Below are 26,093 nucleotides of genomic sequence, written 5' to 3' on the forward strand. Positions count from 1 at the left end.
ACCATCAAATTATAGAACTTTATTCATCAATTATACTTCAACAAAGCTGGAAAACTAAAAAAAGAAACAGATGTATAATTAATAACAATGCTGGTTGTAAATTAAAACTAAGCGCCACATTTTTGGTGTCAAAATGTTTGACATTTTTAAGAAAACATGTATAAGTGTTCTGCCTCTTGGATGACACAATTTTAAATTAAGCTGTAAAAAAAAAAGTACTGACAAAACAGTTCACTTTCAGTAATCTGGGTTTTCCCAAGTAGTTACACGAGAGCCAGTCATTTCGATTGGACAGTTTGAGTTCCTCTTCAAGAGTCTGAAATGTAGGTCAGGGCTCTGCTGACATTTCCATTGACCTCAGAGCTGAAAATCTACAGTGATCACTGACAGCCAGGCAGTGAGGAAAGAAGACATGACACAGCCAACAAGGGTGGCAGCCTGGCTCTGAAGTGGAATTATGTCCTTCAAACAGGTTGAAAGGTAAATAGGCAGCGATCATTCAAATACTTAAAGACAGATATATTTCCTTTTGAAAATACATGGGCCAAGTTGTTTTCTCTTGCAAGTTTTCATGATATTCCATGCAGTGGTTACTGATGAAGAGGGAATCTATAATATTATATGGCATCACATCACTTTAAATAATAATTATTGCATATTTCCATCAGTTAACTTCTAACTAGGAACATTTTTAGGGCTTCTGCTTCTTCTATGAAGAGAAGAATTACGATTGCTAACAAATTATGAAAGGGATCCCTATATTTCTGAGCCGGGGGACCCCAGTTTTTTTTAATGTTACTAGATATTTTATGCGATTTGATGAGCTGTGCATTGCGTTCTCTTGTTGTTTTACAGAAAAAGCTCAGGTTTTGTTAAACAGATAAATAACTGAATAATGTTGATTGTTGAGTAAATGAGTTAATTAATGTAACTGATTAATTGAATAATGTAACTCTAGTTGTCAACACAACAGTATTATTAGGAATTTCTATAATGTGTTCCTTTCGAGTTCTCTACAGATGAAAGCTTTTTTCCTCTTTTTTGGTGGGTGAGGGGACAAGGTCTCACTCTGTCACCCAGGCCGGAGTGCGATGGTGTGATCATGGTTCACTGCAACCTTCACCTTCTGGGTAGCTGGGATGACAGTCACATGCCACCATGCTGGGCTAATTTTTTAATTTTTAGTAGGGACGGGGTTTCACCATGTTGCCCAGCCTGATGTCGAACTCCTGGGCTCAAGCAATCCATCGGCCTCTGCCTCCCAAAGTGCTGGGATTACAGGCATGAACCACCACGCCTCCCCGGATGAAAGGCTTTTTACAGTCTAACTGGTGATAGCACATATTGCTTAATCTCACTTCACTTTTCTTCATTTTGAATCCATTTTCTCTGGAATTCTGAAATTTTTGGCTCTTCCCAGGTTTAGCTCATCAAAGACTAGTATTTCTGGAGTGTGATAAGTACATAACTTTGGCAGGCAGAAGAATTCATCACCAGAAGTTAGCTCAGCCCAGGCACGGTGGTTCATGCCTATAATCCGAGCACTTTGGGAGGCTGAGTTGGGAGGACCTCTTGAGCCCAGGAGTTTGAGGTTATAGTGAGCTATGATAATGCCACTGCACTCCAGCCCTTGTCTCTAAAAAAATTTAAAACATAAAATAAATAAAGAAGTTAACTCAGAGGAGGAGGTTTCTGATGAGAAAGGCTAGATTAGGAGGAATTGTAATGGATCAAATGCCCTACTGAGTTAATTCATAGTCACTTTTGAAGAGTATAAAATTCCATTTGTTTGCTTTACTTCTCCATCTCTTGTTATATCTCCTAAATATACCAGTAACATTTCTTTGCTCTGTTTCCTTTCTTCCTTCCTTCCTTCCATTCTTCCTTCCTTCCTTCCTTCCATCCTTCCTTCCTTCCTCCCTCCCTTCCTTCCTTCTTCCCCCCTTCCTAATAAAAGGTTCCCATCAAATACAATAACTCTTAGGGAAAAATGTAATGCTTTTTATTATTTTACTAAAATATTACAATTTAAACATTTTTCATATTTTTTTCCAGAGGATAACAGTCTTTTCCTGCTTCCAGATATGAATCAGGTCACTATTCAATGGGATGCGGTAATAGCCCTTTACATACTCTTCAGTTGGTGTCATGGAGGTATGGTGTTTTGTGTATTTACTGCTGTCTTTCCTTCAACAAATGGAATATTGAGTGATTATTATTTTCATGGTGTTATGTTAGAATCTCTGAAGAATACAAATATTATTAGACTGGAAAAAATGTGTGCATAAAAATTACACAGAATGAAATAAAAATGGCCCAATCTCCTTCCAAATGCAGGATTTCTTTCTCAAATTTCCCTTCTGGACAGCCCTCTTACTCACATGTGAATATTTCCACAAAGGAGCTTATTAGTTTAAGTTGGCATTTCCTATCTTCAAACTATCATAACTGTTATATAATAACCTGTCAAACATTTGAATGTAATTCTATTTCACAAACCACTTATTGATAGTTACTATGTGCCTAGCACATAGTAACTGTGTGGGCCATTGGCAAGAGTATGGTTTTATTCATTATATTCAAACTTTACTGAAAAAGTAGGCTTTATCTAAAAAAGAACAAAAGATTAGTTGAGTAGCTAGAGAATGGGGTTCAGATTCTACAGTGCCCAGTGTTATTTCTAATCTTACCTTTGAAAAATACTGTAGCTTCATAATCTCTCAGTTCTCTAAAGTAGGACAGCTAATTATATTTGCTCTTTAGACACTTAGAGAAGCTTCCAAGCTAACTCTAGTCTTGTGCCATGGTGCTGAACATCAATAAAAGTGTAACAGAGGCTGGACTAGGTGGCTAATGCCTGTAATAGCAGCACTTTGGGAGGCCGAGGTGGGTGGATCACCTGAGGTCAGGAATTCGAGATCAGCGTGGCCAACATGGTGAAACCCCATATTAGCCGGGCGTGGTGGTGCTCACTTATAATCCCAGCTACTCCAGAGGCTGAGGCAGGAGAGTCGCTTGAACCTGGAAGGTGGATGTTTCAGTGAGCCGGCATTGCAACACTGCACCCCAGCCTGGGCGACAGAGCGGGACTGTCTCAAAAAAAAAAAAAAAGCCTAACAGACTAGTTTATGAAAGATACATCTAGTCCTAAAACTGTTTTCAATGGAATCATTTAATTAATAGAAATAATAAATTTAAAATGCAATAGTATGTTCTTCTGAATCTCTTGTTTTAATGTTTTACATGTAATTTATTATTTTTCCATTTATTTCTAGGAATTACAAATATAAACTGCTCTGGCCACATTTGGGTAGAACCAGCCACAATTTTTAAGATGGGTATGAATATCTCTATATATTGCCAAGCAGCAATTAAGAACTGCCAACCAAGGCAACTTCATTTTTATAAAAATGGCATCAAAGAAAGATTTGAAATCATAAGGATTAATAAAACAACAGCTCGGCTTTGGTATAAAAACTTTCTGGAACCACACGCTTCTATGTACTGCACTGCTGAATGTCCCAATCATTTTCAAGAGACACTGATATGTGGAAAAGACATTTCTTCTGGATGTAAGTGTTGGGGCACATTCGAAAAGCAAACAAAAGCTAGTCTAACAATTACCTGGTCATTACCACACTAGTCTAAAAACAGGGACAAAATGATATAGTTCAGTTTTTAGATTAGTTTCATACAGGAGCTGCAAACTCAAATATCTCCAGGGCCAGATTGGTGAACTATATGAATTGTAGAAGCTGATAGGAGCTATGCAGAGAAGAAAGTACGCAGGTGGTCTCCTGGGGGTAGCCACTGCCCAGATCCAGTAATCACAGGGGCCCAGTATTCCTACATCTTTTGGCTCTTCAAAGGAAGACAGAAATATAAAATTTTAATGTGTACTCTCTAAATTTTAAAATGTTGCCAATACATTCAAAAAACATTTTTTCACCTCTACCCTGAACGAACACTGCATATGTGAGGGCCAGCACCCTTAGATTTAAAATGTTGCTCTTTTAATTTTCTTGTTTTATTTTTCTAAACTAATATAATTAACCTTGAAGCAGATCCCATTGAGAAATTTTGAGGCCAAGGTTTAGGGGGAGTTGCAAAACTAGTTTTGTGCTCCCACTGTACTCCTAGGGTTGCGAACTTGGGCAAGTTGCTTAAGCCTCAATTCCTCGCCTGTAAAAGGAGGCTAATTATACAGGCTGTGTTATGCACCTGATTTCAATAATTTATTTGGAAGCATATGATAAAATTTAAAGTACATCAGTACCCAAATCCTTAAAAATACATCCTTTTGATAAAACATAGTGAGAGTCTCCTATAATCCTCTGTTCCTAATCTCACTATTCCAATTTACAGTCACTGTGTTTGTTACTGTAACTATTAATTTTTTTCTTTTTCTTAAAACCCACCTTGAAGGGAATAATTATTAATTTATTTAAAAGCTTAGTCAAGTTAATCTTAAAAATATATGCTAAATTCAATCTGTGCTCTGAGTGTCCTGGAAGTGTTTAAATCACTATAGTGATATGGGCTGGCTTGTATAATTATATACCTAGTTTTGGTTCTACTATTATGAAGGGGGTAAATCAGTAAGTTCTGCACTGTTTTAACTCAGATATTCATTCTCTATGGCACTTGAACCCATTTTCAGTAAAAAAATAAAGGAGTTTATGTCTTTGCCGTGTTCCCTTCCTCCATACTTTTGAGAATCAAACCTCAGTTCTTGCTTCTTCTTCACATTTACAACTTAGCTGGGGGCAGACCCATATCACCACTACCACCTGACCCCATTGTGGCTGCTTGGAAAGTAAGAGGCTTCCTTGCTCTATAATGAAGCCATTGTCCTACTTAACTCTGAGCAGCTGATCTTGGATGCTTTTCAAGAGGGAACTATAGAAAGTTGTAGAGGTGAGTTGAGGAAGGAAAGTCATAGGTTTTGGAGTCAAAGAATAAACCTACCTTGAACTAATGCCTTAAAGCTGCTAAACTTGCCCTAAATTGTGGAAATTAAACCGCAGGCAGACATCTTATCTGATGTATGAAATCTCCTTAGCTTGTCCACATCCTCAGGAAACATAAGCAAACCTCAATGCTTAAATACTTTACTATTTATCTTTTGGGGGTGGGAGTAGGGTAGAGAGACCATACAATTTCTTCAGAGGGCAAATAAGCAACTTTCACAGTTACAGGAAAAGGTTAGTTATTAATTAAAGCCAGAGGGAAAAAAAGGAAGCAAAATAAACATTGTCTCTGTTAAAAAACAAAATTCCAGCAAATTTAGTTTCTAGATCTGATAGGTTTTTATTTGTGATTCATGAATCGGCAGCATCTCATTCTATAAAATTAATCTGAGTATCCTGGAGGTGTTTAAGTTACTATAGTGATATGGACTGGCTTGTATAATTATGTACTTAGTTTTGGTTCTACTATTTGGTTCTACTATTAAAACAGAACAGTGGGTTTTTGTAAGGTAGGAACAAGAAATGACATTTTTATAAAACCTACCAGATTGGTTAACATTGTTACTTCGGGTTGTTTTCCTTGTAATGGTTAAAGCAGAGGGGTTTCTTTATCATCCCTGCTCAGGTTGACTGGGCTCTTTCTACGTGGTTGCTTTGAATTTTCTGTTTACAGGAAAAACTAGTCTGTGGGAGTTTTACCTGCTTCCTTAAAGTTTCAGCTTGATTATATGTCACTTAACAGGAGTGACTTTGTTTTGATTTGGTATGTGGGGGCCTAGTCAGGAGCTCAGTCCAAAACAATGGCCTCCTATACATTTTCTTTAACACCACCTTCCATGTGTTGCAGTTTGTATCGCTGATTACTCCCAAGAGCCCTCTCAGTGTTGGCTGAGGGGCCTCTGTCCCCAGACCTAACACCAGGCAATGTAGAAGGTAAGAGAATGGACTTTGTTCCTCTTCCAGGACAGTCTAATAGAAATACGTTCTCTGCTGATGGCTGCTTAGAAAGAACATCACTCTTTCCACTTACTTAACTTGTGAGTTGAAACTCCTTACATAGGCCTCTGGTTATGAGTGTAAAAATGTAACTGCCAGGTAAGAATTTACTCAAACCCCTGGATTCAAGCTGAATGTCTTCTTGAGCTCTACATTCTTAGCAAACAAAACTTCCTATTTAAGTAGGTCAAAAAAAGGTTTTTGAGGGTTTTGTGGCATTCTAGAAATCACATTGCTTTCACTGGACAACTTTGATCACAGGATATTTGTCATGTGAGATTTACTATGTCAACTTATCATCATTGCTTTGAACAAAATGATTATATGTATTTTTTTAGACTAGAGACAAATTGTAAAAGACAAGATAAATGAGTCATTACTTTCCTTGAAAAGCTATCCAAATATATTTTAAAGTGCTGTGCTTTAATGTATAATTTGTGAAATATAAACCATATTATCACAATTTCCATTTTTAGCCACAATCCTAAACACTTCTTAGATTCTTATCTAAGATTAAATGCACACATATTATGGGAAATTTGTTCTAATCAGACCATACCAATCATCGGATAAAATACAAGATGTCTTTATTCGTTTAAAAATATCAAATTAAACCGTGCACAAATAGTCACATTTCCACTTAATCATTTGTTTAAAATTTTAAGTATCTTTGACTTTTTACATTTTGACCTTCTTTGGCCTTTATTTACAATGATGAAAGCACACTTTTTATTCAATAAAAGCCTCTGAATATTTGTTTCTAACATTGTTATTAAGTATGATTACAGAACAATTAGGCTGGCCTGTGCCCTGCTTGAGTAAGAAATTGTAGAGTGATCTTTGCCAGAAGCATTGCATCTCTCTCCACTTTAATCCTTCTCGTTATTATCTTAATTGAGACAATCAGTTCATGGAATAAACTTTATTGAGTAGTTACTATGCACCAAAAATGTGTTAAATGCTAGAAGTACAAAGAAGAGGAAAACACAGGCTGCTTTCAAGAAGCTCTCAGTAGAAAAGGATCCTTGGCTAGAGTCTGAATTAACAAAAAACCTGGCCTGTGATTCCTGAGTGTCCCAATAATAGGGGAAGGGTGGGATTGGCAGGAAAGAGCAAAAACATAAACCCCCTTTTGTACATCTCAGGGTATTCTCTAGTATCTAGTTGTATAGCCAGGTTTTGTTCTTGGATATTGAATAACCTGGCAATGAGGCCTAACAACTTGATGTTATTTTCATAACCATACTCACAGGCCCGTCTTAAATTGCTTCATATTAACAAATACTTATTTGCGTGTGTGTGTGTATATAGTCATCTTTTTTATCTTTTGCAAAGTTAATTAACCATCAGACATTTGTAACCCCAAGAATTCACTTCACGTAGGATGCCGTGGTGTAACATAGCCCAAACGATTTGATGGCCAAATCAATGACACTCTCTATCTGAAACCAGAGGGAAAAATAACTGCAGCACCAATCATTGTAATCAATGAGGGACCACAACTGAATCTCCAAAATGATTTAAATTCATGTTTCCACACTTATTACATTTAAGGCTCAATTAAAACAAAGATTTATTTTACCCTACTTGGAACCCAGTTACCATTGTAACTCAATGCTACAAGTCCCCAAAACGTTGTAAAGTACTTTTTAGTGTGTTCTTACTGTTTGAAGATAGCTTTTTTGAAAAGGATATTAGACCTTCGATATATGAAAATAGTTTTTTAATTGTAAAATCAAATTGCATTCAATATAGAGAGTTTTTAAAATGTAGACCAGCAAAAAAGAAATACCTATCATTCCCATAATCCTATAACTTTGCTAGTAACCATAATCCCTCGTTAATAATTTGGAATATGTCTTTGAAATTTCAGACCCTCTGTTTCTCAATCTCTCGCTTAAATGAAACCACTAATTGAACCATTTTGCAACCTGCTTTTTTCACTTTGCCATATGATCATTACTTCATTAAATATACTTTTAATTCCTTCCAAAGGCCAAGTACTTAAATTGTCTTCTACAGCATTGCTTTTGGATGTGTTTAGGACTGGATTGTAGTTTATTTAACCTTATTTTGGAAAATTGAGCTTGTTTACAATTTTTTCATTGTTATGAACAATACTTTAAGGGCACATCCTTTAAGCCAAATATTTTATATATCTATGAACATTTCATTAAGGATGCATTCTTAGATGTATAACTGCTGAGCTGCAAAATATTACACCTTCTTTTACAGATTGTGATATGTAAAGTGCTCTCCACAAAGGCTGGACCAATTTGTACTTCCACCAGAAGTGTGTTAGAGGACTTCCATGAGTCCACACCAACACTGTGTACTGTCATTTTTCAAAATCCTTGCTAATTTGATAGGTTTAAAGACATCTAGTACCGCCTTGTTTTGCAGTGAGAATAAAATTTTTAATATATTTGTTTATTATTTTACAAGCAAATTTTTGGTAAGCAATTTGCAGGTGAAGTGAAAGCAATATGTACTTAAGATAAATCTTTGGATGGAACATCACATGCCTAAATGTCTGTATTTTTATTCTTTATGAGCTTCTATCCTTCCACTTGTCTTGTCATTCTCTGAGCAGTCAAGTGTCCCAGCAGTATTTCACATGTAGGGATGAACTAAGAGAGCCACACCTGAAAAGTGAAGATTTAATAAACTCTCAATATTTCTATATTTAAAAAAAATCTTAATCTTATTCACTATTGAATGATATAACTGAAAATTCTGGGTGTCATTCGATAGTGGTTGGAGTTTCATAGGCTTTAGAGGCCCCAAAAAGTCAATGTCATCAGAACTCTCTCATCTTTTCCTGTCTGCTAGGTATTGCTTTCCCCTGTGTTGGCTTCATTCTTAAATAGACTAAAGACTGTGAAAAAGCCTGTTTCACAATGACAGCAAGATGGCCACCAGCAACTAACAGCTCACATGCTACTCAGAGATAGCAGTTTCAGGAGCACAGAGTGTGCTTCTTTTACAACAGTTTAGAAAAAGTGCCTTGGAGAATTCTGATTGGTTCATCATGAGTCATATGTTCATTCCCAAGGGAAATTCTCCTATTAGTCAGCCTACCTCAAAGGCACACTTCTGTGGAGAGCCTCTTGATTGACAGGCCTTGGGGTTGGGGTGGGGGTGAGATTGGAGTGAGGGGCTAGAGGGGATGTCAGTTCTCAAGAGGGAAAGATGCTAGCCAACGAAAAATAAAAATGTTCCCCATAATATGGCCACCTGGAGAAAGAGCTGGGCAGGAATAGGGGTGGGATGAGTTGAGCGGAGTGATGGGAAAAGAGCCTTGAAATAGAATTGCGTGAATACCAAACTTTTTAAAAACCTTGTTGTGGTGGTGGTAAAATACATAACATAAAATGTACTATTTTTACCATGGTTAAGTATACAGTTCAGTGGCACTAAGTACATGTACACTGTTGTGCAACCATCACCACCATTTATTTCCAGAACCCTCTTATTGGAAGCTGAAACTCTGTATCCTTTAAACAAATATCCACTTCCTTCTCCTCCAAGCCACAGCAACTGCCATTCTGCTTTCTACGAGCTTGACTATTCCAGATACCTTGTGTAAGGGGAATCGTGCAATATTTGTCCTTTAGGGTCTGGCTTACTTAGCTTAATATAATGTCTTCAAGTTTCATCCACATTGTAGCATGTGTTAAAGTTTCCTTCTTTTTTAAGGCTGAATAATATTTTATTGCATGTATGAACACAAAACTTTTAAAATGAGTAGTGGAAAATGTGCAAGAGAAGAAGATAGTCTGCCAGAGTAGGAGAAGAAAACTACAAAGAACCCATTTGCAAGAGCCAAAAGCAAAGAGGTTTCTTTTCTTGTCTTGTTTTTGAGACAAGGTCTCACTGTGTCACCCAGTCTGGAGTGCAGTGTGTTGATCATGGCTTACTGCAGCCTCAAACTCCTAAGCTCCAGGGATCCCTCCAGTCTCAGCCCCCCAAGTAGCTGAGACTACTGGATGAGCCACCACACCCAGCTTTAAAACAGAGAGCTTTCAAGGAGGGAGTGAGCAAAATATCAAATGCTGCAGAGATTCTCTGTGGACTTTTATTTTAATTACAAAATAGATGAAAAGGAACAAATAGCCTTCTTTCTTATAAAAAATTTTCAATGAAGAATGACAAGAGATGGGGTCTGTTGAAGAGAAAGTCATCGAAGACCTTAACAACAATGGTTTTGGTGGAATTGTGGAAGCTGAATCCTGATTGTTTTGGGTTCAAAAGCATATGGGAAATGAAGAATAATAGACTCTTTAAAAGTGTTTAGCTGTTAAGAAAAAGAGAAAGATACAGGAGTAGCTGGGGGAGACTGAATTTAGGATACTATAGTCAAGTATAAGAAGAAGAGGAATGGATACTTGATGGTAAGGTGGGTTGCAAGGTAAGGTAGTAGGGATGGAATGAGGAGCAGGGAGGTGCTAAGTGCTGACTGACCTGATTTTCAAATAAAATTGTCAGTTTCTCAACTGACTACTTTATAGAGAACTTCATATTTCTTATGGCAGCTCCTAAGTGATATGTTTTGTTGCAGATCCGCCAGATGTTCCTGATGAGGTAACCTGTGTCATTTATGAATATTCAGGCAACATGACTTGCACCTGGAATGCTGGGAAGCTCACCTACATAGACACAAAATACGTGGTGCATGTGAAGAGGTAGGTCCCTTCCTCATGGCTTCATATAAGCGGTTCCACCCTGATTCAGCCGGAGCTCTGCCTCCAGCAGAGATCCAAGAAATCAGCCTCAAACATTAAATATATACCCTGATTTATCCCTAATTTCCTACTTATGATCAGTGAACCTACCAATGCCCTTTTCGGGCCATTAATATTTTCACTCTGGCAGGAAAGTATTCTATAATCTTTCAACCCTTTTTATTCATTTGTAGGTAACTGGTAGCAGGGGCCTAATGGTGGTACAGCCCAGCACAGTTTTCAATCATTGCTTAGGATGGGCACAGTGGCTCACACCTGTAATCCCAACACTTTGGGAGGCCGAGGTGGGCGAATAACCTGAGGTCAGGAGTTTGAGACCAGCCTGGCCAACATGGTGAAACCTGGTTTCTACTAAAAATACAAAAATTAGCCTGGCATTGTGGCGGGCACCTGTAATTCCAGCTGCTTGGGAGGTGGAGGCAGGAGAATTGCTTGAACCTGGGAGGCAGAGGTTGCAGTGAGCCAAGACTGCGCCACTGCACTCCAGCCTGGGTGACAGAACAAGACTCCATCTCAAAAAATAAAATAATAAAGCATTGCTTAAAAACCTGCTCTATTCTTCTTCTAGGGTTTCAACAACTTAATTTACCCGAATTGCTATGATTTTTAATCTTTAAATGGGCCTAAAAATAAAACCTACATACACGGGTTTGTTTTAATTCATTATGTGGAATTTGGCTTTTAAAGTGCGTATAATCATGCCACATTACCATTAAATTCATGGAAGCTATTAATTGTTAACAGTGACCCTCAAATCTTAAATTTAGTGTCTGTATAGCTGATCAACTTTCCTGTTTGTCTCATACTAAGGGGGTTTTCAGGACAAAGGATTTTCAGTTTTAAAACCTGGAAAGTTGTGGGCAAACTAGGACAAGTTGCTCACCTTATTCGTGTTTCTTGTTTTGTTTAGTTTATTAAAAAATAAAATTCCAGGCGAGGCACAGTAGCTCACGCCTGTAATCCCAGCACTTTGGGAGACTGAGGCTGGTAGATCACCTGAAGTCAGGAGATCGAGATCAGCCTGGCCAGCATGGCGAAACTCTATCTCTACTAAAAATACAAAAATTAGCTGGGCATGGTGGTAGGTGCCTGTAATTCCAGTTACTCAGGAGGCTGAGGCAGGGAGAACTGCTTGAATCCGGGAGGCAGAGGTTGCAGTGAGCTGAGATCATGCCACCGCACTCCAGCCTGGGTAAAGGGCGAGACTCTGTCTCAAAAATAGTAATAAATGAAATAAAATAATATAAAATGCTGGCTGGGCGAGGTGGCTCATGCCTGTAATCCCAGCACTTTGGGAGGCCGAGGCGGGTGGATCACCTGAGATCAGGAATTCAAGACCAGCCTGGCTAACATGGTGAAACCCTGTCTCTACTAAAAATGCAAAAATTAGCTGGGTGTGGTGGCACACACTTGTAATCCCAGCTACTCGGGAGGCTGAGACAGGAGAATCGCTTGAACCCGGGAGGTGGAGTTTGCAGTGACCCTAGATCGCACCATTGCACTCCAGCCTGGGCAACAAGAAGGAAATTCCATCTCAAAAAATAAAAAATAAAATAAAATTAAATTAAATGCCTTCTGTGGTGTTTTTGAAGTACACTTTTTTTCTGTCAGTAATTCTTAAAAATTTCACAAACTATTTTTTAAAGCATTTATTGGACCCTTACTGTTTGCCAAGCACTGGGTCAAGAGCTTTATAAATGCTGCCTAATTTAATACTTGTACAACCATGTGAAGCACTGGGATCCTACAAATGCTTGTGTCCTCCTAAAATTCATATGTTGAAACAAACCCCCAGTGCAAGAGTAACAAGAGTTGGGGCCTTTGAAGTGAGATTAGGTCATGAGGGTGAAGCCCTCATGGATGGAATTATTGCCCTTCCATAAGAGGCCTGAAAGAGAGCTTGTTTGCCCTTCTACCCTGTGAGGACACAGCCAGAAGGTGCTATCTATAAAGCAGAGAGTGAGCCCTCACCAGACACTGAATCTGCTGAGGCCTTGATCTTGGACTTCCAAGCCTCCAGAACCGTAAACAATGAATTCCTGTTGTTTATAAATTACCTAGTCTAAGGTATTTGTATAGCAGCTAAAACAGACTAAGACACATGTGTGCAATTATTTTTCCCATTTGTATAGACAAGGGAACTGAGACTTAGTGAGGTCAGGTATGTATCCAGGACCACACAGTTGCAGAGAAGGAGAGGTGGAATTTGAACATAGGTTGCCCGACTGTCTTCTTAACTCATTTTCTGCCGAAGGCATGTGGAGGTCCAGATCGCGGAGCATCTTTAAAATATTCTGTTCAGTTCTCATCATTATGGAAGGGAATAACCTTCTTTTTGAAAAAGTAATCTTTTTATTTATTTATAGGGTGTTTGTTTTCTGTTTGTTTGTTTTGTTTTTGTTTTTTGAGTCAGGGTCTCTGTCACCCAGGCTGGAGTGCAGTGGCACAATCTTAGCTCACAGCAACCTCTGCCTCCTGGGTTCAAGCAATTCTCCTAGTCACCAAACCCGGTCTGTATTGAAGAGAATTACCTAATCTTGCGCTCTCTCTCTCCACCTGTTAGATACTCAGAATAATTTTGATTAAGTGAAACGTAAAAAGCAATACCTCTTCATTCAAGAAAGTGTATGTAGAAACTAGACAGATTTAATGAACACATTACTAGACCTGGAGTTACCAGCTACATGCCATGGGCAAGAGGCATACACCTTTCATTCTGAACAGGAGTTAAACAGAGGCATATTCCAGTATCAAAGAGATGATGAAAACTCTGATATCAGGGATGGGTAGAGTTGATGGATGAGATGCAATATGCTAAGTGCTGTGCTCTGTACTTCATGTGCATGACATCTTCAATTCTCAAGCTTGTGAGGGAACGACTGTTATTGTTCCCATCTTACAGATGGCTTGGGGAGCTCACATTACCTCTCCAAAGTCACTTGACTAAGAAGTAAAGGAGCAGGGATTTTAACGGGGATCTCTCTGGCTAAACCACTGGAGACTAAACCTCTACCCCTTGCCTATAGGGTAAAGTGGAAAAGCCATGAGAGCGAGACAACTAGAGTCTCATTGCTAAGTCAACTTTAGGAATTTGAAGGTGAGGGCAGTATGGCAGCAACCTTTGCACTTCAAGCTCACAGAAAAACCCGGCAGTGCCAGACTAACAGAGAGCCTAGTGTCTTGAGGCTCTTCACTATCTCCCCGAACCTGGAAGGATCTCCTGAACTGCTGATCCTGGTTGTTTGGTTAATTCATTCTTCCTTTGTTTTTAATATAACACTTTATTAAGTATAGTTCATCTACCATACAATTCTCCTTATTTAAAGTATATCATTCCTTGAGTTTTAGCACCCATCACTACAATCAATATTGAACATTTTCATCATGCCCAAAAAAAGCACATCCATTAGCAGTCACTTCCTATTTCCCCTCAATCTTCCCAGTCCATGGCAACCACTATCTGCTTTCTGTCTCTGCGGATTTGCCTACACTGGACACTTCATATAAAAGGAATCATATAATATGTGGTCTTTTGTGACTGGCTTCTTTCATTTAGCATAACGTTTTCAAGGTTATCTATGGTGTAACATGTATCAGTACTTTATTCCTTTCTTTTTTTTTTTTTTGAGATGAAGTCTTACTCTGTCGCCCAGGCTGGAGTGCAATGGTGCGATCTCGGCTCACTACAACCTCTGCCTCCCGGGTTCAAGTGATTCTCCTATCTCAGCCCCCTGAGTAGCTGGGATTACAGGTGCACACAACCACTCCTGACTAATTTTTTTGGATTTTAGTACAGACGGGATTTCACCATGTTGCCCAGACTGGTATGGAACTCCTGAGCTCAGGCAACCCTCCCGCCTTGGCCTCCCTTAAGTGCTAGGATTACAGGCGTGAGCCACCGCACCTGGCCCTTTATTCCTTTTTAAAATAATGTTCCATTATTTGGAACACATTTTATTTATTTATTCCTTGGTTGAAGAACTTTTTAGTTGTTTCCACTTTTCAGCTATTATGAATTATGCTTCTATTAATATTTGTGTACAAGTTTTGTATAGACATATTTTTATTTCTCTTGGGCATATATTTAGGAATAGAATTCCTGGGTCTCTTGGTAACTCTGTGTTTAATCTTTTGTTCAACTGCCATAATGTTTTCCAAAGCAGTCACACATTTTACATTCTCACCAACAGTGTATAAGGGTTCCAGTATTTTCACATTCTTGCCAACCTTTGTTTTTATCATGGTTATTGCTATCCTAGTGGGTGTGGGCTAATTCTTTCAAGCCTGACTTACCTGCCTTCTGAGGTTCCTGATAGTAAAACTGCATTGCAAATTCCGGATAGATGAACCACAATTTGAAAAAATATATTTGTTTGATACAATTTTAAATTTGCTAACCCCCACCTAATTTCCTATTTAGTATCATACAAATATTTTCTGAATATTTTATAAAACTATGTATTATATATTTCTTTTAAAATCCTGTAATGCGTTCAAAATTATATATGTTTATATTTATTTACACGTGACGTTTGAGGAACACATTCACTTTATAAAGTAAGGAATATTTGTAGTAGTTATGAGTACTAAGATTGTTCTCAGTACTCAAAAAGTCACTCTGAAAGTATTAAGAATAAGTTTACTAAAGAGAATGCTTTCAGAAATATTCATTGCAAAGAGCATGAGCTTTAGAGTTTTAGATTTAATTTCCAGTTCTGAAACTTATCAGTCAGGTGTCTTTTATGATACAAATATCAGAAAACTCAAGTGCAGGCCAGGCGCAGTGGCGCTCACTTGTAATCCTAGCACTTTGGGAGGCTGAGGCAGATGGATCACTTGAGGTCAAGAGTTCAAGATCAGCCTGGCCAATATGGTGAAGCCCCATCTCTACTGAAAATACAAAAATTAGCAGGGCGTGGTGGCATATGCCTGTAATCCCAGCTACTGAGGAAGCTAAGGCAGGAGAATCGCTTGAACCTGGGAGGTGAAGGTTGCAGTGAGCCAAGTTCATGCCATTGCACTCCAGCCTGGACTACAGAGTGAGACTCCATCTCAAAACAAACAAACAAAAAAACAAAAAAACTACTCAAGTCCAGTCACTTAAATAGACATGGCCTTATTTCTATCAGGTCACAATTATATGTAATAACAGGTGGCATGATAATTCAGTAATACCCCAGGGATCTAGGCTCTTTTCCTCTTTCTAGTCTGTGATATTGAGTGTGTTGACCTTAATCTTCGGATGCTGTATCTCCAGGCTTCTCATCCAAGTTCCAGGCAGGAAAAGTGGTAAAGAGCAAAGGAGTTCCTCCTGTGGACTTGCACCTACCTTGAGTTGGCCACAACGGTGTCACATGTCTACTCTGTCTGCATGGGAACCTGGCAGAAGGGCATTGTAAATGGAGTTTGGTACCATCATCCAACAGTATTAGCCATAGTTTCTAGCTGTGTAATCTTAGAAAAGTTATTTAGCCTCGCTGAGCCTCAGCCTCCTGTGAAATGAGGATAATTAATACCACAAAGCTTATAAAAAAGTAAATTATAGGAAGTGACTTGCATATAGGAAACGCTTACAATTAAGTACAACACAAAATGGTGTCTTAGTCTATTCAGGTGACTATAACAAAATACCTAGACTGGGTAATTTGTAAACAATAGAAATTTATTGCTCACAGTTCTGGAGGCTAGGAAGTCCCAGATCAAGTGTCAACAGATTTCGAGGGTCTGTTCCTCATAGATGGTGACTTCTATATGTTCTCACATAGTAGAAGGGGCCAGGCAGCTCCCTTCAACCTCTTTTATAGGGGCACTAAATTGATTCATGAAGGTAAAGCCCTCATGACTTACCCACTTTCTAAAGGCCCTACCTCTTAGTACTATTACATTGAGGTTTAAGTTTCAACATGTAAATTTTAAGGGTACACTAATATTCAGACTATAGCAAAGGATATTATAATATGGCTCAAGGGAAACTTGACTGATTTGATTGAGGGAAATATTAATGTAAAGCCATAAAAATTATTATTTATAGGATATTATAGATAATTTTATTCATATATTTTTAAGTAATACAATAATTTTGGAAAAATCTAGAAAGAGATGTTGCATGTGCTCTAATAAGAAAGACTTATCTTTTATATGTCAATAGTACATTTATTCATTCAAACTAGAATGTAGGCTTAATGTGGGCAAGGATTTTTGTTTGATTTGTTCATTGCTGTATTGATTGAACCTAGAATGGGGCCTGACACATAGTAAATGCTCAATAAATATTTGTTGAGTAATTATTCTAGTTGATAACTAGACATAGACATTTCCTGCATCTCCCTTTCATTGTCTAGTTAAGTAATAATATAAGGTCGTATATATTTTAAGAATTATTTCTCCCACCTTCTTTCTTAAAATCCAACAATAAACTATAGCCAACCTCTGATAAACCTAACCAAGTTCTCAATTGATGGAGGCCAGATTAATGGGATTTTATTACATTTTTAAAGAGGACATAAAAGATATAAAAGGTTAGCATAAAAAGAACGTTCTCCTCTGGTAAAGTCAAAGGACTAACTTCCATAAATATAGACAGGTCAGAAAAGGAAACAAACACCTATTTATCTAATGATTAATTACAAACAAAGTAAGGAGTTGAAAAAAATTAGAGAAGAGGGCTGGGCGCAGTGGCTCATGCCTGTAATCCCAGCACTTTGGGAGGCTGAGGTAGGTGGATCACTTGATCTCAGGAGTTTGAGACCAGCCTGGGCAACATGGTGAAAAATACAAAAAATACAAAAATTTCTACAAAAAAAAAAAAAAATTAGCCAGGCGTGGTGGCAGGTGCCTGGAATTCAAACTACTTGGGAGGATAGCTTGAACCCAGGAGGCAGAGGTTGCAGTGAGCCAGTGTACTCCAGCCTGGCTGGCTTAGCCAGACCCTGTCTCAAAAAAACAAACAGAGAGAGAGAGAGAGAGAGAGAGAGAGAAAGAGAGAGAGGGAGGGAGGGAGGGAGAGAGAGAAAAAAGAAAGAAAGAAAGAAAAGAGAAAAGAAAAGAGCAAGTCAATTTCTCTAACTGCCAAAAAATCTTTCCCTCCAGGAGAAAGCTGACTTATAATGAATGTTGTGGTTGAGGTAGTATTAGGTTTAAAGGAGCTCTTCTAAATGTTCAGTTATTAGGGTATTTTCCACATTGGCAACTAGGTAGAGATCAGCATGTGCAAGGTTTCACTTCTAACTCATGTGGTTCAGTTTTCCAGTAAAATCACATGTACAGAGAAGCTTTTTACCTGAGACCACCTACTCGTTTCTCCAGTTGCAGAAAAGCAGTGTTTCCCCTATGGCAACATAGGTGCCATCAGGGGCCTCCTCATGTTGGGGTGAAGTTGTAAAGTAGAATTTTATCTGTTTTGCTTCATCTTCCCAGCACCTTTGTGGTGGCATCGCCAGACAGAGCCTCGTAGCTGTTCACATATTTTCTTTTATCTCCTGTATTTTGCTGTTTCAAAGGGTAATGATAGGAAAAAAAATTAAAAATAACCTGTGCTAATAACCCTACTGCAGTCCCACTATCTGCAGCAATTTCATGTAAATATATTTTTTCTTTATCTTGGAAACACTGGTAATGTCTGTCTCAGTGCATTCTACTCCATAAATATTTGTTGAATAAAAATGCATGAATGATAGCCCTGCATTCTGTCCCATTCAAGTCATCTTAGCAAATATTTATTTAGCATTTGATGGTTTCCTGGAATTGTGTTAAACTCTAGATATTAAAAAAAAAAAAAAAAAGACACCATCTCTGTGCGTGACAAACTCATAAACACTTTAGAATAACACCAATTTTGGGATTTTTTCAGGCACCATGGAAGACCAATAAGGCAAATATTTTTAGATGTGATATCATTTTAAAGTCCTTAAATTCAGCAGCCTCTTCTGCCAATTCATAAGGCCTGTTTGTTTTTGCCACATCTTCTTCTCTACATATGTATTTTTAATAACCAGAAAGAGTTCTTAGGTGTGATTCCAAATATTATTTTTAAGGCTATGTTAGGTTTCAGTAATTCCTTTAGGACTCAAAATGCAGTTTATATTTTAGAATCCATTTCCTCACTGATTGTGAGCCCAGAGAGCTAATTGTGGCTGGAGACAAACACAACCTTGCTGACTGATACTGCTTTATATTCATGACCACTAACCTCAGCTGGGCCCGGAGAGCCACACAGTAGTCCTACTACATTTCACTAGCCAAGTCACTGTCTTGCTAAGCCAGGTCATTACTTCATTACTTTTTCTCTCATCTCTCCTCTCCAGTATCTTCCCTTCCTCATTCTCTATTGAAGGCCTGCTTTCTACTTTCTTGAGAAAACAGAAGCAATGAGAAATACCACAGCCTCCCCCACTGACTAATGAGTTGACATCTGTACCCATATGCTTGGTCTTTCCTGCTATCGCTATGGATGAATTACCATTGCCCTAAGGTCAACTCTCCTCTAGGGTACTAGATCGTATCCTGCCCGCCTACTGGAGGACGCTGCTCCAAAACTTTCCTCTCTTCCTTCCGCAATGTCACTGTCTCTATCTTTTTTTTTTTTTTTTTTTTTTTGAGACGGAGTCTCGCTCTGTCGCCCAGGCTCGAGTGCAGTGGCGGGACCTCAGCTCACTGCAAGCTCCGCCTCCCGGATTTACGCCATTCTCCTGCCTCAGCCTCCCGAGTAGCTTGGACTACAGGCGCCCGCCACCTCACCCGGCTAGTTTTTTGTATTTTTTAGTAGAGACGGGGTTTCACCGTGTTAGCCAGGATGGTCTCGATCTCCTGACCTCGTGATCCGCCCGTCTCGGCCTCCCAAAGTGCTGGGATTACAGGCTTGAGCCACCGCGCCCGGCCCATTGTCTCTATCTTTACTGGATCATTCCCATCAGCTTTTAAGCATGCTGTAGCCTTTGCCCTTTTGAAAAATATAACCCTCCCTTGGTCCCTGTCCTCTACCACCCAATTTCTCTGTTTCTTTTTATGAAAAAAATCAAAAGAGTTGTCTGTACTGTCTCTATCTTCCCTCTTCTCTCTTTTATCCAGTTTAGTCATGTTTTGTGTCCTTACCACTCCACTGAAACAGCTCCTATCAGAGTCACTGATGATTTCCCCATTGCCAGATTGAATGGTTTAGTCTCAGTCTTTATCTTTCTTATCAGAAACATTTACTCTCCTAGCATTTAATGTAGCTCTTCACTTCCTTCTTTCGGCTTCCAGGACAGGACTCCCTTTTGCTGCTCCTCCCACCCTCCTGGAAGCTTTATCTCAGTCTCTTTTGCTGATTCCTCTTCATTTCAGATAAATTCATAGTGACCCAGAACTCTATATTTTGTCAGCCTAAAAAAAGACACTAGGGAAAATTATCTCCAAATATGTTGCGTTTACTTGAGAATATAAATAAGGATTATAATACAGAATGCATGACATGGCAAGGCAGCAGTGCATTTGGTGAGGGAGAGGATAAAGGGAAGCTTTTATTACCAAAAAGGGATATATGTGAGCTGTTTAGAAACAGAGTTCATTGGTTCCAGAGGCTCAAAGCCAGAGTGATTGTCAGTTAATTAGTGGAGATGTGTTACTGGGTAAGGGGTCTTCCGAGAACATCTTATCTGAATTACTGCAGTCCTAAAGAACGTCTAGTGATAAACCTTATCAAAGCAGGGGATGAATGAAAGGTTTTTAGAAAGTCCTTGGAAACAGTTCTTATCTCAGACGTGTAAGTATGGGCCTCCTCTCCTTCAGGCCTTTCCTGCCCTATTTTGTCTGGGTCTGATAAAAGTGATTTCATCCTGGTATGTGCAACTTTCACACCTCAGACTTCTTATTATCTCTATCTACAGTCATTTCCTAAAGGATAGCCTTCAAATTTATGGTGTAAAACTCCCCAATGTATACCTCTGTCTGAATATCTCCACCGAATATAGCTGCCATGTTTCTAACCTGTCATTCAAGCTATCTTGAAGTTAACGTTTTCAAAACCAAACACCCAGTTTCCTCTCCCCAGACTTGCATTTCCCATTTCAGTAAATGGCAACTCTATCGTTTGCATTATTCAAGTCAAAATCAGGTATATCCTCCTGGATTCCTCTCTATTATGCCCTTCATCTAATTGATCAGCAAAACCTTCTGGCTCTATCTTGTAAAATGACCTCACCACCTACACTGAAATCCAAGTTGCATCATCTCTCACTTGGGAGTACAAGAACTTTCTAACTGGTCAACTTGCTTCCTCCAGAGTCCCTTACTCATGAGTTTTCACAGCAATCCTTTTCACACGCACCTCAGGCCACGTCACCCTTCTGCTCAGAACCTCCCATTTCACTCAGAGATCAAAGCCAGAGCCCCTCAAGGACTCTTTGTGACCTTACAAGTCTTCTAAACTTTCCCCTCTTCCAAAACTCTCTGATTTCATCTTTAATCCCTTTCCTAGTAAAACCTCACTGACCTCTTTGCTGCTCTTTGAACAGGCCAAGCAATGTCCTACCTCAGGGCCTTTGCACGTTACCTAGAATGCTCTTCCTCCAGAGAGCCGCAGGGCTTCTTTATTGCCCTAATGTCACCCTCTCAGATGAGACTTCCCTCATCTCTCTGAAAACAAAACCCAAAAATCCCGCCCTTACTCTCAGAACCGCCTAACCTTTCTACTCCACTTTATTTTTCTTCTGAACATTTCTCACCATACATAGATGAGATTCTATATTTATTTGTTTCCACCAAAATGTGTGCTCCATGACAGTTGGGACTTTATTTGTTTGGTTCATTGTAGCCCCAATATCTAAAAATATACTTGGAGTATAGTCAATGTTAAGTAAATATTTATTGAATGAGTGATTAAATGAATGAAAGACACTATTTACCATTATCAAGATGAATCTGTAATGTTTATTGAAAATCTGTAAATTACAACTACATCTAGGTGCTCAGGGAACATCAGAAAAATATGCATTATACTAACTTCCTTCAACAAATCATCTGTCATGTATTAGCCCATGAAAAAAAGAAATAGAAATAAGATATTTAAAAACTTTGTAATACACAGTTCTGTAAACGAGGAAAAACCAAAGTGTTTGTCTCCTTTCTACTCTCAACAGCACTTCGGACACTAGATGTGGGAAGATTTTCCCCACACACCAATCATTTCTCCTGCAGACATCAGCTAGATGTCCTCTAATTTAATTCAATTCTGACTCTATCTACCTGGAGGTAGCATCAGATCCCACAGGCTAAAGGCTCAGTCCCACAAGAGTCAACCCTATCTTAAATGCCAATCACAAGCCCTGGGTCATGAACTGTGCTTTTGACCAACTGGCTAAAAATCGGGATTTCCATGATACACTCCTCAGGTTTGATTAACTTGCTAGAGTGTTTCATACATCTCAGGAAAACACTTTACTTATATTTATCAATTTATTATAAAGGACATCACAAAGGCTACAGATGAACAGCTAGATGGAAGAGACGCATGGGGCAAGGCATGCGGGCACACCACCCTGCAGGCATCCTCATGTGTTCAGATATCTGGAAGCTCCCTGAACCCAGTCCTTTTGGGTTCTTATGGAGGTTTCATTACATAAGCGTGACTTATCATATCATTGGCCATTGGTGATCTACTCAACATTCAGCCCTTCTCTCTTCCCTGGATATGGGGGTGGGTGAAAGGGTGAGGGGGTTGGGGGGACTGAAAGTTTCAATCTTCTCGTCACGTTGTTGGTTCCCCTGGCAACCAGCCCCTACCCCGAGCCTCTCCAGGAGCCCCCAGCCATCAGTCATCTCATTAGCACTTTGGAGATTCCAAGGGTTTTAGGAGCTGTGTGCTGGGAACCAGACAGAGACCAAATATATATTTCTTATTATGTCACAATATCACAAGTTCTATATAAAAATAACCCTAAGGTGTAATTAGTCATTATTATCGGATTCTTCAATTAAAACAGTGCTTTGTGGTCTAGGTGCTAATATGGGGTAGACTTTAAGAGCAGAATTAAATTACTTAGTAACTATGGTTACTGTCAGTTTGAAAATACATTTCCATTTTGACTTGTGGTCTCAGTATGTGTGGTAAAAGAATTAGCCACAAACCAATGAAGAACATACAATGTGGTTTTCTCTAACTGGAAAATATTCAAAGATGTCCTACTTACTACTTACATAGAGTTGCCATTTCCTTGTTTTCACATTTGAATTCTGACTTAGCATGAGGTTAACATACCTTATAACAAGTTCTCTGTTAAGGTATTTACATTTCATCTTATTTCAGAAAGAATGTAAAGTAACTATGTAAACATCTTGATTTAATGGCATAATTTAACTTAAGATACAGTGATACAAGAGAAATTTCACTGATAAGAAATATAGCCATTTTAAAAGTTTCATTTGTATTCTTTAGAATGTGTCAAAGTCACATATCATAAATATCTTTTTAAAAAAAAAAAAAAATTGGAGACATAGTCTCTGTCATCCAGACTGGAGTGCAGTGGTGCAATGTCGGCCCACTACAGCCTCCATCTCCTGGGCTCAAGCAATCCTCAGCCTCCTGAGTAGCTGCGAGGACGGGTGCCCGCCACCGTGCCTGGCTAAGTTTTGTATTTTCAGTAGAGACTGGGTTTCACCACATTGGCCAGGCTGGTCTCAAACTCCTGACCTCAAGTGATCTGCCCGCCTCAGCCCCCCAAAGTGCTGGGATTACAGGTGTGAGCCACCACGCCTGGCCTCAGCCAGTATCTCTTAATTCAGAATAATTGTTGTTTAATGAGTTCTTTATTATGTGGGAAGCCATCTACTCTGTTTCTTATTTCATTTACTCATGATAGCAACAACGTTACTCCTGTACTGAGGATGAGTAACCTGAACTGTATAGACCTTCAGTAACTTGCCCCAAGTCTTACAGCTTATCAAGGGGCAGAGATGGGATTTGAAGGTAGGTCTGTCTCTAAAACCCAACCCCTGTGATTTTAGTCGACGTGACATATCCTTCTAGTCCTCTCATGGTGTTCATAGTGATCTCACGCTGGTATGAGGAAAGGGACAACACAGAAAAAATACACTGGAACTGAAAAACCTGAGCTGAACAAGAGGAGTTGCTCCTCAGCCCTCCAATGACTATCAGCCTTAGAGAGATTCCTTGACCACTTGCTGAGGTTGTCTTGTTCTGGTAGTAGCAATAAGTTTATATAAATTATATAAAATACAGAATTTCTATAGTACTTAGACATGTGCTTACTACTTGGTATTAATAGCATAAGGCTGGTTCCTTTTTTCTGTGTCTCAGCAAGTGTGTTTCTTGGATTCCAAAAGATGTAAGTGGCTGGCAGGTTTAATCCTGGTGGGATATTTTGGGGCTAGAAAAATGTAGGAGTTGCTGAAAAGATGTATGATAGTAACAGGACTTGGTGGAGTCCCAGAGAGGGACAGTGATTTTTAAGCTCCATCGTCTCCACAAATCCAGTCAAGGCTGTCTCCTGAGAGAGAGGACTGTTGATGGTATTATATTTAAAAAATCAGGTTAGAGTCTGCCTCAACAGCACAGACACTGTAATTGGAGCAGGACAAAGAAGATGGTATGACTCCTGATCAACGACGGCATGCAAATTTGTGAAGTATTTCCAGCTGATGAAAATAAGAATGTATATGGCTGAGCACAGTGGCTCATGCTTGTAATCCTCATGTGGGAGGATCCCTTGAGGCCAAGAGTTCGAGACCAGCCTGGACAACATAGCGAGGCTGCATCTGTTAAAAAAAAAAAATTATTTTAAATAAAACAATTAGTTGGGCCTGGTGGCACATGCCTGCAATCCCAGCTACTCAGGAGGCTGAGGTGGGAGGATCACTTGAGCCCAGAAAGTCAAGGCTGCAGTGAGCTATGACTGTGCCACTGCACTCAAGCCTGGGTGAGAGAGTGAGACCCTGTCTCTAAAAAATAGAATAAAACAAGAATGTAGGCTACTTGGCTTTCCAGCATTGTTCAGATTACAAGGTTATTTTCCTTCTAAAGTAGTATATCTATATCAAGTTAAGTTTCACGATGTAATGCAATTAACTTAGGAGTCTGAAAGTAATATACCACACAGGTAATAAAGACCTAGAGCGTTGCCATAGCTATCAAAACAGGGAAAAAAGATAAAGTAAGAACATAATATTTTAATGCTTAAAAAATGCTTAACCTTCTTTAGTAATTGGTTGGCTCTTAAAGGTGACGAAGAGAAAGTTGTTAAAAATGGCAAATGGAGAAAGGAGGACAGCATGCCTTTGACAACAATGAAGATCCTGGCAAGAAGTGCTGATTTGCATGGAAAGATAATTTAGTTGTCAATTTTCTATAGTTCTGTTTCCAGTCAGACATCCAAATGAAGCTCCCAGTGAGGGCACAGGTATGTGGGAGACACACATGTGAAATAGCAGTTGAAGCTGGGAAGAGTGTGAGCCCAGAAAAAAGGGGTCAGGGAAAAGGCAAGCGCCAGGACTGACCTTCAATGTGAGTGGACTCAGAAAGTAGGGAGAGAAACCCAGATGGAAGACTGGAGGGGGACATGTCACTAAGCAGGTGTGAGAGAGAGACGCCCTCTAACCCAGAAAACAGGCTTTGGGTAGCAAGGGAAGTAAGAATTACAACCAATCAAGAGGGATAAATGCTTAAATGAGGATTCAGAGGACTTCACCTTGCAAAGGACACCATTTTAAAAGAGCTGTTTCAAGGAAGAGTAAAGGCAAACATCACAATAAAAGGACTAAAGACCAAACGGGAATAAGTTGAATACAGTTACCAAGGAGGTAGAAAATCTGAGAAACTTAAGAACATGAAATAATGGAATAGGTAGTTCAAAGGGCTCAAGAAATGGGAACTGAGGAAAGTCCAGTGAAAATAATTCCATGTCACAAATGAATCTGATTACAGATTACGTTGTGTTTTGGAGTCTGAGGGGGGCCTATTTATCTCTGCAGAAGAATGAGTGAACGAGGAGTGGGACAAGAGGTTAGGAGATTTGAGGACACTCCCGTGTTAGTCCATTCTTGACTTGCTATAAAGAAATATCTAGACCAGGTGTGGTGGCTCACACCTGTAATCCCTGAACTTTGGGAGGCCAAGGCAAGAGGATCACTTGAGCTCAGAGCTCGAGACCAGCCTGAGCAATGTGGCAAAACCCTGTCTCTACAAAAAATTAGCTGAGAGTGGTGGTGCATGCCTGTAGTCCCAGCTACTCAAGAGGCTGATGTGGGAGGATCTCCTGAGCCTGAGAGGTTAAGGCTGCATTGAGCTGTGGCCACACCATTGCACTCCAGCCTGTATGACCAAGAAAGAAAGAAAGAGAGAGAGAGGGAGAGAGAAAGAAAGAAGGAAGGAAGGAAGGAAGGAAGGAAGGAA

General features: G+C 39.3%; 1 protein-coding gene across 1 annotated transcript in view; it reads left to right on the forward strand.

Annotated features, from left to right (window-relative positions):
- The first annotated feature begins 338 nt into the window (after positions 1-338).
- The window catches only part of IL23R (interleukin 23 receptor), an 85,390-nt gene continuing 59,635 nt past the window's right edge, over positions 339-26,093 (forward strand). The window contains exons 1-4 of the mRNA XM_011936872.1: positions 339-480; positions 2,056-2,154; positions 3,276-3,572; positions 10,528-10,651. Of these exons, the coding sequence (XP_011792262.1) occupies positions 2,085-2,154; positions 3,276-3,572; positions 10,528-10,651 (491 nt within the window). The 5' untranslated portion in view covers positions 339-480; positions 2,056-2,084. The remainder of the gene's footprint in view (positions 481-2,055; positions 2,155-3,275; positions 3,573-10,527; positions 10,652-26,093) is intronic.

This window comes from Colobus angolensis, unplaced genomic scaffold (assembly GCF_000951035.1).
Source record: "Colobus angolensis palliatus isolate OR3802 unplaced genomic scaffold, Cang.pa_1.0 Scaffold158, whole genome shotgun sequence".
Classification (NCBI taxonomy): domain Eukaryota; kingdom Metazoa; phylum Chordata; class Mammalia; order Primates; family Cercopithecidae; genus Colobus; species Colobus angolensis.